General features: G+C 39.9%; 2 protein-coding genes across 5 annotated transcripts in view; one reads left to right on the forward strand and one right to left on the reverse strand.

Moving 5' to 3' along the window:
• The window catches only part of LOC5567400, a 34,019-nt gene extending 20,556 nt beyond the window's left edge, over positions 1–13,463 (forward strand). For 2 of the 3 annotated variants that reach the window (XM_021849091.1, XM_021849090.1), the window contains exon 2: positions 9,711–13,463. In XM_021849091.1, the coding sequence (XP_021704783.1) occupies positions 9,714–11,945 (2,232 nt within the window). In that variant the 5' untranslated portion in view covers positions 9,711–9,713 and the 3' untranslated portion in view covers positions 11,946–13,463. The remainder of the gene's footprint in view (positions 1–9,710) is intronic. The other variant, XM_021849089.1, reaches the window with a different exon arrangement.
• Positions 1–14,550, reverse strand: part of LOC5567399 (nuclear protein localization protein 4 homolog) — a 101,259-nt gene that overhangs the window by 43,855 nt on the left and 42,854 nt on the right. The window lies entirely within an intron of this gene.

Here is a 14,550-nt window from a genome sequence, read left to right on the forward strand (position 1 = left end):
GCGGTCCGATTGGGAAACCCTGTGCCATACTCTGCTCGACAAAAGCCACCTGACGTGTGGCTGTGGTGGTTGTTGCTTCACTTCAAGTGGAATTGATTCGGTTCGACAATTTGGATTTAGGAGCTGCTTGATGCGGAGGGAGGTGGAGGTATCGAAGCGTTGCAACAAGTGGCCAGAGGGGGTTGATGAAGTTTGCTGTTGAAGGGTGGATTATCGATGGAGAAATTTGGTGATATGCTATGCGCGTGGATAGAAGTATCTTGCGTCTCCATCGAAGGTCTGTTGACGGCAATCAACCTCCTCCTTCGTTTTGTATGGGAAATTTTAATTTCATGAATCAGTCGTAACGCTCGAGCTGGTTCTTCTGATACATAATAACGCAACTTGTGGATGATCCCAAAGCTTTCTTTTCCATTAGATGGATTGTTGTGCTAGTCATGCATATTTAGTGTACAATGTACACTGTGCTTACTAAAATTATCGCGTAACTTTTCAAAAGGACCTTTGCAACAATGGGAGATTCTCTTCGATTATAACAGTGCAATACTAAAGTTTTTGGGAAGTTTTTCACTATAGATCGAAAGACAATACCCTTGGCTAGCGTTCCATTTGAAAACGCAACAGAAGAGATTAATGTGGCTTAGTTGTAGATTAAAGCTAAAATAAACAAGAAAGTCTCTTAATGTTAGATAGGTCCTGAAGGAAAGTTACATGAGAGAATTGTTCGGGATGTCTTGCTTTGTTCAAATGGTTACCGAATAAGACCATATGCTGAAGGCGGAAGGGAACAGAAACTGGTCAATTCGGAGATTTCTTTGGGTTGGAAAAAATGCTTGATTTCCGAGGCTATCGAGTATCATCGGGTCTGCTAACCGGTAAAGAAATGTGAAATGAAATCATTGTCACAGGATAAAACCTGTGAAAGTGTTGTAAACTGTGTAACAGGCCCGGTATCAATGGTCTAATGACTTTTTTTTTATAAATCTCCTTTCTATATGAATATAAATGGAATGGTGTTTGTACGTCACGAAATGGCATCCGTACGGGTCAACAATTTTCACTGTGGTATTCATCTAGAATTCCGACGTGTTCGTGTGAAGAAAAAGTTAAGAAAAGTCTCCGGAATAGGTGAAAAAAAAGGGAAATAAATTTTCTGTCAATTTGTTTGGGAGAGTGCATGCCATTTTTCAATAGTTTACTTGATGGCAAGACGAAGTTTGCCGGGACCACTAGTGATTAATATTGTAATATAATTTTCGCAATTTTCAAGTACAACCCTGGAATAGCATATATAAACATGTTTATTGATCCTTTCGGCAGTCTAAAATTCCTCAACTAAGTTTGAGATAATAGCAAAAATTGCTGTTGTGATGTGTCAAATTATGATAATTCAGATTTTCGTTGTTTTGTTCCTGTAAACGTTAGCCTGCCCAACCTTTTTGAACCACGGGCCGAATTGCAGACATAATTTTGAATGTCGTGCCACATTTTTATTCGCCTGAAGTCAGTACATGAGATTCATGAATTCTGACAAAAACCAGCGAATCAAGAAATTTATCCGACATTACTAAAATGACCCGGAATGTGTTAAAATGCCTATCAAGCTGTTGCGAAAATATTGGTCAGGTCACTAGATCAGCATGCCCAGTATTTTGTCTAAGATTCCTTCAGAATCTAATAATCATTTCGAAATGCTTCCTAAAAATCTTCGGGAATACCGTAATTTCGGGTGAAATTGATCATTTTTCTTGATTTTTCAGCATTCTAGAATGTTGTCGATTGGCTCATGTACTTAAAATTTCTATCAAATGTGATTTTAGTGCTAAAAATTATGTATAAAATAAAAAATCGGGGAATTCTATTTAGGGGTGAAATTGATCACTTGTCAATGCAATTATTGATAGTTTTGAAAATAACTCTGCATGACTGATTCGGGGTCCCTGAATCCGTTTATGCTGTCTGAATTCTTAACAATATTATATTTATGCACATAAACAATAATTTAACTTGAAGAATACCGTGGCAAACGCCTAAATGTATGCAATTTCCAATGGTATTTTCTATCAATTCTCAAAAATTCAATTATTTCAACAAAATGATCAAAATGGTCCGCATTTTGATGATACATTCTATTTAAGGGATATATTTGAGGCATTCTTACAAACTTTCAGCCTGACACCATGTCTGAATCCATGGTTTGAACTGAAAGTTTATGAATGTCTTCAAATACCACACCAAACATGATTTTGGAATTTTCCATTATGTCCATTTGCGTTAAAGAATGTTCATATACATTCTTTAACGCAAAGAACTACACAACATATCACTCGACAATAGTTCCGACAAACAACGTTCATTTATCACAGGATTACTTGATATTGGTGCTCTATTAAAAAGAAATGAAATCGTGTGACACGGTGATCAAATTCACCCTACTGATCAATTACACCCGAATTTACGGTACTAAACAGTATTTCAAAAGAATCCTGCTCATTTTTTTATAAGATTAAGTTTCGGATTCAGTTAGAATCTTACATATGCTTATATTGTATCCTTGTCCAGGATTTTATAAAAAAAAAATATAAAATCCGTTGAAAATCCTGGCTAGAAGTCTATGAAAGTCTATGCTGAAGATTATTTGAGAAGCTTGCCAATGTAATCCATGAAAATTGAAAACAGCTCACAGTAGTTATTTTGAAGATTTTTTTGGCGAGCTTTCACTTGTTTCATTATTTTTTACATCATGGAAATATATAGAGTAATACTGTTATATGGAAATGTATAGAGTAATTATTATATAGAACATGTATTACTCTATATATCCCCATGCTGTTTTTTTTGTAGAAATTAAGAACGTAATTCAGATATTTGCCTAAAGTTTTCTTTAGGTCTTACTCCGAAGAATTCTTTAAGAGTTGATTAATTAATTCTTTCGTTTACTTACTAAAGGTTTTCGTTCAAGAGACCTTCAAGAATTCAACCAGGAACTTTTCCGAAGATACCTGCAGAGTTTTCTACAAAAAAATATTCAGAAGTTTTTCTACATATTTTTAAGGAAGTTCTCAGTCCTCTTGAAATTCATCCTAGGAGTTGCCCTAAGATTTATGTATTGAATTCCTTAAAAAAATTAACCAGTATTTTTTTCTAAGAATCCAGGTATTCTTCCGAGTATTGCTTAGGATTGCCTCTAAAATTTTTGTCCATAATTTCTTTAAGATTTCAACCGAAAACTTCTCTGAGGGTACTTCGGAAATACTACAAAGATTCTTTCAGGAATTCTTCCACAAATTTTCCAGGGAATTATCAACATTTTTTTTTAGAATTTAAGGTTCCGTTCCGGGAGGTTTTTCTTAAGTTATTATTGATAACGATACGAAAATAATTCCTGCATAGATCTTTGAAGGTACCTCAGGACTGGTATCAACTGAAGGATGTACTGGAGTAAATCTATGCAATTATTGAGAAATTACCACAGGAATCTCGACGAATTTATGGGGGAGTCCCTGGAAGAGACTCTGAATCTCTGAAATTTTAATTTGTGGAATCTGTGACTTATTACTTGTTGAAGTAATCTAAAAATTGCAAATTTAATCGTATTTAGAACAAAAAGCAGGCAGTAAATGATTTCTAGATCTAATCATTGTTGTCTAGCAATTTGTTGCTGAAACTTCACGCCAAAAAGAAGAAGAAGAAGAAGAAGTATGCTCTTTTGCAATTGCGTTGTATGTGAGCCTACGTTTCATCAGAAGTATGATCAGCATAATGGCCTACTTTTCCTGACAAATTAAACAGTGTTGAAAAGCGCCACTTTTCAGCACTCTTAACGGTGCTGAAAAGTAGCGCTTTTCAGTACTGTTTTAGGAGTAGTAAATTAAAGTCCCTTCATTATTAATCTATCGAATGACTCAGTGTGTCAACTATCTTCTGGACTTACATCCTTCGGGTGACCCGACTATGACTCAGAGGTGAGCCATTCTGATTTGGAGTCGGCTCTTCCAGAGGACATAGAAGCAGTAGTTGAATCAGTTCTAAAATGATCGGAACTTCATGTTTCTGCACGGTTTGTGTAGGAAGATTGATACATTAATATTAATTGTACAATGCAGAAGAATGTTCAATGCGGCATCTTTTTTGGTTCGCTCCCAAATTTAGAATATAGACCAGTTTGATTTCGAGTGATGCTAGAAAATTTATTTATTTATTTGGTACACCGTCTTCAGTTAAACTGTACAGACTGTTTTAACTCGATAACTTTGCCTTAAAACTATATCGTAATACATAAATCATAAACATGGTACGAAAACTTCCAACTTATAACATGTGTTCAATCACATTCATATTGGCACCGAGAAATTATAACAAAACCGAATAACTACATAAGCAAGCTCACAAAAATCGTTGCGCATATCACATCATCACATTTTGTTCATACATAAACAATGATTACAAAAACAAATATTCCTAATTGCTACTACATTGTCATGTTTCTTGTCGGTGAAGGTTTCCACGGATTTTTATTTCTATAAACGAATTCCCGAAATGATACTCCGTGTGGCCAAGTGGTACCAGTCATGGCTAACAGCTTCCATCGTTTGGGCAGCACTATTCTAAAGGAGATGTAGTCCAGATCCTCGCAGTTTTTCCAGTTAGGTACTAGTTTGGTTACATCCATACACTCGGGTTCTGGAGCACAAAGCGATTGGGATACCAAACAGGCAATTTCTTTCTCTGTTACGTGTCGGTCGATATTTGTTAAGAGCAGCGAAAACGTATCCTCACGGTTCTCTATAGACGAGCGCGAACATTCGGAAGTACACACATTTGATCTGCTCAACGAGTCAATTGGTGTTGAATGCCGTTGTTGTCGTTGTAGTGAAGCAGGAGCCGATGATGAAGCGATGGCTTTGGAAAGTTCCGTGATCGAATCATTTATGGCATTGACTTGCGATTTCAGTGCTTCTAGATCAGCTGTAATTGGATCTTTATCGGCCGGTTGAGCTTTGCTTGATTCTGGAATATGATCTCTTGCCTTGCAGAACTCGATCATGCAGTCATCACAAATCCAAACTATATTTTTAGAGAGCGCACATAAATCGTTTTCGGTTACTCCAACACACGCAGCGTGAAACTTTCTGGCGCATTTACCTTCACAAACAGTATACAGGCATTTCATAATGTCTATGTCTGTGGAACATTTCTTGCATGGAGTTGCCATTGAAGCCATTGCCGATTCACTTAAGGCTTCTGCTGTGGCACTATCAGTTTTTCGATATTTTGCGAACTTCCAGTTACTGAAACACTAATCTTCCGAGCACAGTGGTTACAAACAGCAATAACAAGCAACAGGAACGTATTCAAACGATTTATAGACAATGTTTTGCCTACTAAACATAATCGAAAAACGGAGCAATAAAAAATCGTTACGGTTTATCGTAAACACACATACATGTTTATGGTCAGTTATATTTATGTGATGCTGTATGTGGATTCTCTTGAAATATGATTGTGCTCGTTGAAACAATTCAACTAAAACGACATTTTTCTTAATTTCAAAAAAATGTTGCATGGAACTCTTTTCAAAACTCGATTTTTTCTGCACTCGTCGTATTTACTTGGCAAGCCTCGTGCAAATTTACGACTCGTGCTGAAAAAATCTGCTACTTGTTGCATGAATAACTATTTATTTACTTAGTAAAATTCATTGTCAAAGCTCCCAGGATTTTGTTTTCAAAAACCATCGTAAGAATTCAGGGATGTATCTATGGTAGATTCCTGAGAAACAACTACCGAAAAGCTAAACATTACATATAATTTGCAATTGGATTAGATGGACAAATTGATGTGAAGATTTGCGAAAAAGCTACACGTCTTCTCAGTGAGAATCGAACTCACGACTCCCCGATCTCTAGTTGGGGCGCGTTAACCACTACGCCATGAGAGGACTCATGAACGCAGAAGTTAACCTGAATTCGATTTCAGCTCAATAATCACGTGGTCCTCTTTCGCAAAGTGCACCTCTTTCGGAAGAATTAGATGCCCATCCAAACACAACGCTTTCTATATATATCCAATGCCTAGCCCGAGAGCGCATTGTTTTTTAGGTATAGGAATAGCACACTACACTAGCCAGCAACTGCGCTGGCTGAGGTTTCTATTGTGTGGGCTTCCAATGGGTCGCGACGTTCTCAAACGACCGGTTACGGAACATGAGTCCGTTGCTCGATAAATACTTGTTTTTAATTATGAATCGTGGTTTACGGCCAACCAGCCGAGTGGAAGTTTAACAACTACCGAAAAGCTAAACATTACATATAATTTGCAATTGGATTAGATGGACAAATTGATGTGAAGATTTGCGAAAAAGCTACACGTCTTCTCAGTGAGAATCGAACTCACGACTCCCCGATCTCTAGTTGGGGCGCGTTAACCACTACGCCATGAGAGGACTCATGAACGCAGAAGTTAACCTGAATTCGATTTCAGCTCAATAATCACGTGGTCCTCTTTCGCAAAGTGCACCTCTTTCTCTTTGGATGGGCATCTAATTCTTCCGAAAGAGGTGCACTTTGCGAAAGAGGACCACGTGATTATTGAGCTGAAATCGAATTCAGGTTAACTTCTGCGTTCATGAGTCCTCTCATGGCGTAGTGGTTAACGCGCCCCAACTAGAGATCGGGGAGTCGTGAGTTCGATTCTCACTGAGAAGACGTGTAGCTTTTTCGCAAATCTTCACATCAATTTGTCCATCTAATCCAATTGCAAATTATATGTAATGTTTAGCTTTTCGGTAGTTGTTAAACTTCCACTCGGCTGGTTGGCCGTAAACCACGATTCATAATTAAAAACAAGTATTTATCGAGCAACGGACTCATGTTCCGTAACCGGTCGTTTGAGAACGTCGCGACCCATTGGAAGCCCACACAATAGAAACCTCAGCCAGCGCAGTTGCTGGCTAGTGTAGTGTGCTATTCCTATACCTAAAAAACAATGCGCTCTCGGGCTAGGCATTGGATATATATAGAAAGCGTTGTGTTTGGATGGGCATCTAATTCTTCCGAAAGAGGTGCACTTTGCGAAAGAGGACCACGTGATTATTGAGCTGAAATCGAATTCAGGTTAACTTCTGCGTTCATGAGTCCTCTCATGGCGTAGTGGTTAACGCGCCCCAACTAGAGATCGGGGAGTCGTGAGTTCGATTCTCACTGAGAAGACGTGTAGCTTTTTCGCAAATCTTCACATCAATTTGTCCATCTAATCCAATTGCAAATTATATGTAATGTTTAGCTTTTCGGTAGTTGTTAAACTTCCACTCGGCTGGTTGGCCGTAAACCACGATTCATAATTAAAAACAAGTATTCCTGAGAAAGTTCTTGTAAGAATCGCTAGAAATTACCCAGGGACACTTGTTCTTGACAGTGTTCGTATTCAGTAGCCGTGTAAATCATTGCAATACTTCTTAGAATAATCTATAGAAAAAACTTTAAATTCTGGAAGAAGTTGAAGAATCCTGCGAGAACTTCAAGAGAAATATCTGGAAGAACTTTTTGAGAAATTCCTAAAGTTATCTCTTGAGAATAGTCTCTCAAAGTATTCCTTGGACAATTCGTTCAGGTATTCAAAGAGAATAGTCGCTTAAAGTATTCCTTGGACAATTCGTTGAGGTATTCAAAGAGAGATTACTGGACGAACCCATTGTACAATACGAAATAAAAATCCCTTTATATGCCCAGAACATGGATCATTATTTAAGAGATTTGAAGCCCAATGCTGGCTCATCTCTTGTTTTTAGATATTTTGTATGATTTATTTTGAGTACATTAGTAATTTTGCCAGCAAGATCATTGATAAAAACATGATACACTTGTGGCGACTTCTTTCCAAGATCCGAATCAACTTGAAATATTTTTAAAAAGTTACTAATTAAGCCATTAATTTACTGAGAAGAATGTTGAAGTAAATATTTGAACAGTTTGAACATCAAGTTTTACACTGGAAGCATAGCATTTGGTCGCAAAAAAGTCGATTTTTCTAAAGGGGTGTGCAAAAAATGGTAAAATTGAAAATATGGCTAGTTGAAAATGCTTTTTAGTTTTGCTCTTTGAAGTAAAGATATAAAATTTGGCATAATTGTGAGCGATTCTCAATTTTTATAGATTTCACGAACGGTTGTGATTTTCGTGACTTTTTGTGGAATTCATTGTACCGTTCGTTATTGATTAGTGAGACGCGGAACCGAATCGACGAGGCGCATATCATTAGTTAAACATTGTATGGCGCCTTTTGGCAAACACTAACAAAAGCTCCAACATTTACAATCCATCTGTTGCGGTTACTAATTCAAACAGCGTTTCCCGCAGGATAACCCCTGGATCAACTTCAGGTATATCAATTTTCAAAGGTTACACTCGGGGAGTCATACCTTTCCCAGCTCGGCTTTCAAGAGGAGAATTGCGGTTACCAGGAGCATCAGACAGCAGAAACGCTGCTTGTTGCGATGTCACGATTCTCCGAGATTTTTCCTTCCTTCACCCAGCTCAACGTCCGGGGAATATATAGATAAACCAAAACCGATCTCCTTGCTCAAGCGGAGAGGCGAACCAATGTCGGAGAGCAAAAATTGAATCAAATTGAATTAGGTTCGAATTAGAGGAAGCCGCGTTTTATGTCAGCGGAAGCTGGGAACATACGGGAATGGGGTCAGGGTAAGGTAATGGAATTCCGCTCAGGAAGAAAGTGCCGCTGTTTGAATGAGGTTTTCTTCAAGAATGCAAGATAGAAAATGTATAAAAAAACTCGTTGATGGTTAAAGTGGCATAACATGAGGAATGAAGAAAACATTTTCATTAGTGGTTTTCCCAATTTCCTTATCCGATGGATTCTGGCTTTTAATCACTTTTATGTAGTAAAAAAGCTTGCATCCCAAAGTTTTGAAATACACATAATAGAGGCATACAGGTGTAGATTCATGTCCATAATATTATAAATCATTTGATTATTATAAGTAAAGATTAGAAATAATTTAGAGTAGACTGATGCCAATTTTTAGTGACATGGTAAACTAGTGAAGTTCGAGTAACATAGCCTCCAAATGGCATCTAGTTCAAAAAATCAATCCATTTGAACCTTGAACACAAATGGGCATCACCCGGATATTGAGATAGAACACGATAACGGGAACGATGTCAGAGTTAGCAACAGCAAAGCCTACAACGCTCATCATCGAGTGTAAACGATGACGATGCCACTATTTTGCTACTGATGCTGGCTTTGATGGGCCGGCAAACGGGAGGTGAGCAAAAAGTTAATTACAAACCGGAAGCAATGACACTTTTATTTCCAAGAAGGACTGTTTCAGCTTCCACCACCTCCGAGTTTCATGCCCATCTTTATACTCACACATATGTAGGTATATAGGACTTTCGCTTGAACTTAATTTAACCGGAATTTGATCCTTCTCTCTCTCTCTCTCTCTCTCGCCATCTATTGCTGGATCAACTTATTGGACACACATGCTACGATGTAGAGATAATCTCTGGGGATTGGAATGGAAAGCAGTTTGGGGTGCTACAACCGTGTCAAAGGTTATCAAAGATTTAACACCGGGTTTCATAAATAATATATCCTCCCTCATTCGAAGAATTGCTTTTCATGTCCTATAAACGTATACCCACAGAATTCATAACAATCCTATTTCTCTCGCCTTATTGCAGACAATGGACTTCACACCGCTGCCGTCGGAGCTGGAGGAGCTGATACTGTGCAGCTGCTGCCATCTGCCGTTCAACGATACGGATGCAGTGCCGAAGCTGTTTTCCTGCCGGCACTATTTCTGCCTGAAATGCGTCAACCAGGTGCTCATGAAGGGCACCGAGCTGTACTGCGTGCACTGCTGGAAGCGAACTGAGCTCACCGGTCCGGACATGAAGCCGGAGAATCTACCGACGCATAATGCGATCCTGTACCTGTCGCAGAACTTGAGTATGATTTCGAGCGGAAGCGTCACCGGTGCCGGTGCAGGGGGAGGAACTGGCGCCGGAAGTGTCAACGGTGGTGGCACGAAAAAGCCTCCCGATAAGAGTGGAACGAACGGAACAACGGCCACGAGTAGTGCCAGTAGTGTTCTGAGCGGAGGAGGCAGTGTAACCGGTGCAACGGGCGTTACGAACGGAAGCTCGGCTGCCAACGGTAACATCGGTTTAAGTAGTAATAGTGCGAATGCAGGCGGCGCCGGACCGATCGGCTCGGGAAAATATAGAAATAAGGGCGAAAACTGTATGACACATGCAATGCCGAATGCGCTGTGGTGTCTCAAGTGCAACATAATCCTATGCCGGGCCTGCGCCAGTACGGAAGAACATCGGAATCACACGGTCAAGACTCAAGCTGAGGCACGCGACCAAATCCGTTCGGACATCGCGTCGGATCTGTTGCTGATGCAGAAGTCTCTCTCCGAGTTGCAGCATTTCGTATTTAAGCAACGTGATTTCCTGCTCAAAATCCTGGAAGCATGTACGGCGCTGAAGACTCAGGTCGAAACGGAACTGATCAACCATCTGCCCACGTTCGAAGTGGCAGAAATACGAAGTAACCTTACGAAAGCGAAACTATTCCTTACCATGCTCGATCAGCAATCCCCGTCGGACGCGTACAAACTGTACGCCAATCTCAATATCGAAAAACAACGGCTGCAGTCCAAGTATCAGGAGATGTACCTACAGTGCAAACTCGACGATCTGATACAACACTACGGCATACTGTTTGACTTCGAGTTGATCAAACAGGCGCTATCGAACCTGAACACAATCGATCCGATCTCGTTCGGAAACGGTGCCATTGGTGGCCTAGGATTGACCGCCGGCGGTACCACCATCAATGGGCATCACAATTCCATATTACTACTTGCCAATTACTGTATCTCGCAACTGTATTCACGTCACATTCTAACAACCAAACATCACCAACAGCACCAGCAATCGCAGCATATCGATCCCAATGCATTAGGCTACGCAATATCCTCGCCCTCGCAGACAACTTCCGGAGGCGGAGTACCGCATTCGCCCAACCATACCGGAATCCTCGCGGGGCCTCCGGGAATGCCCCAACCTCCGCACTCCGGTACTTATGCAAGTCAATTGAACGACATGGCGGCAATCATCATTGGCCCTTCCATGCACCAAGGTAATCGAACCGACGGAACAAACTCGGCCCGTACGTCCGGTTCCGGATCGGCATACCTGAGCGAAATCCTCAACGGTAGCTCCATGCATTTGCATCAACATTCCGGATCTTCCCAGCATCAACCGCTGACGCCTCCGGGCCATCCCCTGTCCTCATCTTCCTCCAGTGTGGTATCGCTAGTTCCTTCCACGGCCCAGCAACAGGTGCAGAAGCAGGTCCAAGCGGCCGCCGTCGCTTCGTCGCTGCTGTGCAACCCATCGCTACACGTCTATCCGATCTACTTCTTCAACATCGAAATCAACGGCCAACCGTTCGGCCGGATTCTGATCGAGGTACGCAACGACGTGGCCCCCAAGATGGCCAAAAACTTCGGCGCACTGGCCACCGGGGACTTGGGCTTCGGCTACAAGGGCTGCAGCATCTTCCAGTGCTGGGAAAACGAGAGCATCATCACCGGGGACTTTGAGCTGAACAACGGCCGCGGTGGCCGGTCGGTGTTCGAGGAGGGATTCTTCATGCCAGACGACACCAAGATATTGGCGATCCGTGGCTCGGTCGGGATGCGCCGCAGCCAGAAGCGCCACGACAACATGGGCCTGGTCGGATCCCAGTTTCGCATCATTCTGCGGGAGATGCGCGGATTCACCGGAATCTTTGCGTTCGTCGTCGAGGGGTTGGATCTGGTGGAGAAGATCAGCCAGGCGGGCGATTCGGCCGGGAAGCCGCAGAGCAACGTACTGATTGTGAACTGTGGTAAATGGCAGTGAGGGGTTGGGGGGCAAGAGAAAGAGAGAAGGGGAGCGGAAGCGAAATTCGGGGGATTTCATGAAAGCTAGTTTAGTTTTAAGTTTTCGTTTGTCTCTTACCTTATCGTCGCGTTTACAGATAAGCGGGTTATGATTTGTTAGTTGAAATACGTAGCTAGAAGCAGGCTGTTGTTAGACATTACGTTTTTTTTGCTAGAATATTTACTAGTTTCGAGTATTAGTGCATTTAGTTGCTAAGGGCGTTAGACATGGTACGAATTTTAGACTGCTACTCCGCCGTAGTGGTTAGACGGAAGAAATCTGAACTGCGCGAGAGGGCAGTGTTCGCGAGCGGGCGGTGATAGACTAGTGGAGTGGATAAAGGTGTAAGTAAGACGGTAGGAAGTAATTTGCGGTGTCTCGTTCGTGGAAGAAAGTATACTACATATTGTTAAGCTTCAAGAAAAGCATCTTGGCTGGATGAAAAGCTGGACAAAAAAAAACTTAATGTTATTACCATTTGACGCTGTTATGATTTCAGAGAAAACAATTTTTCAATTTCCTCAAGACAATGAAGTTGTAGTTTTTGGTTTGACATATTTATCCAGTAGCAGACATTTCATGAATCAATAGACCTATTCAATCACCATTAATGCTGACTGAAAAATTATAACAGGTTTCCATCAACATTAAGGTACCAGAGGACCAAGCTCAAAAGCTTAGGAGCAAGAGGTTTGATTTTATTTAGTGCCACTATTTTGCCGATATCGATAAATCCGATACTATCGAAATCGAGGTTGTTATTTTATCCTTTTATCAATGCTATCGTAGTTCACGGAAATTAAAAAATGATTTTGTTGAAACTTTTAGTTCAGATACTATAAAGGTTCAATTACAAATTGTGATTGAGTTGAAAGTAGATCTGTGAAAATATTTAAGGTAGCGAGAGTTTTACCCTCGAACATGCAAAAAATATTGTACTAAAATTTTATTTGTGCCGTAATTTTTCCATCAGCCAGAAAGTTGTGGATTTCAGAAGTATTCCGTAAAGGTTTGTGAAAATTAGCTCGAACCATGGTGCAAGCATTGGGAAGAAGTAAAAGATCTTGTAGCATTCAACTTCCATCGTAACTCTCTAATATACGAACTTTCCTTTTCGGTCCAATTCGCCGTTATCTTAAATTGATCGAAGCAGTGTTCTTAATTTGCAATACTTCTATTTTTTTTATTTTACGTCTTTTTCAAATCTTCCTATTCGTTTGGCTGCCAGTTTTCAACAATAATACTATTTTAAATTTTAAAGCATCTGCAAAATTAAAAATAAATCATTTTTTTTGAAAAATGCTTGTCAGTTATTTATTGCAATTGACAGGAACGTAAAAAAGTATGTTATATGCTATTTTTTGTTACACACATTGGATGAGACTAAACCATCTAAAGCTTATAAAAAAAGTTGTTGATGATAAATTTTTCAAAATAATTAAAATGTTTTGAAAGTCTCAAAACTATTATCAGGATGCCAGGGCTGGTAATGTAACGAATACGTGCATGTAAAAAAAGGAACTACAGAGACCTGGAACTTTCGCTAGAAAATAGAGATCAGAAAGAGGTTGAGATACCCGGATAAGGAGATACGGATTGTTCAGGAGTACTTATAAGAATTTCATTAAGGATTTGACGTAGCAAAGTATCCACTATTCCACTCACTCTAACTATTTTTTTTACGATTCCCTCCAGGAAATTTATATAACTCTACTTCTGGTATTTGCTAAGGATTTCTTCAGGATTTCATCCACGGATTCTTCCACAGATTTTCTGAGATTTTCGATCAGAGTACCATCAAGAATTAGGCCAAGAATTCTTGATACTATCAGAAATTACTCCACATCTTTCTTCAGCTTCTTCTTCACACAAAACCTCATCCAATTGTTTTTCCAGGTATTCCTATGATTTTGTTATAGATTTCCATTTTGAAATATTTGCAGATTTAATATGTAATTTCTTTAATAATTCCTCCAGAAATCGAATTTTAGGCCCAAATTGCCGTAGCGGTAAACGCGCAGTTATTCAGCAAGACCATACTGAGGGTAGTGAGTTCGAATCCCACCGGTCGGAGATCTTATCAAATTGGAAATTTTCTCGACATGCCAGACCATAGAGCATTTTTGTGTTTACCACACAGACATGAGGTACAAATGCAAAAATGGTTAAATGGCAATTCCCAGTTAATAGCTGTGAAAAAGCTCATAAGAACACTAAGCTGAAAAACAGGCTCTGTCTGTGATAATATTTTGCAGGATCCTGGTAATCTTTAGTGTTTCAGCTAAAGTTTTCTGTAGATAGAACTGGAATAATTGCTGAAGTAGTTTTTTGGCAGAAACTTTCATTAAGTTTCAAATAATCTATGGAGAATTTATTTGAAAAATCTTTGGAAAAGGCCGCAGGAGTAATCCAAGGACGTAACACTGGAGAAATTTTCTGAGAAATATTTGAAAGGACTTCATGACAATTTCACGAACGAATTTATTGAGGAATCCTGGAGTAGATCTACGGGAATAGTTTCTAATAGATGTTACAATTTCTGGAATAATTTCTGGAGCAATCCCTAGGAAAATACGCAATGGAA

This window comes from Aedes aegypti, chromosome 3, assembly GCF_002204515.2.
Source record: "Aedes aegypti strain LVP_AGWG chromosome 3, AaegL5.0 Primary Assembly, whole genome shotgun sequence".
Classification (NCBI taxonomy): Eukaryota; Metazoa; Arthropoda; class Insecta; order Diptera; family Culicidae; genus Aedes; species Aedes aegypti.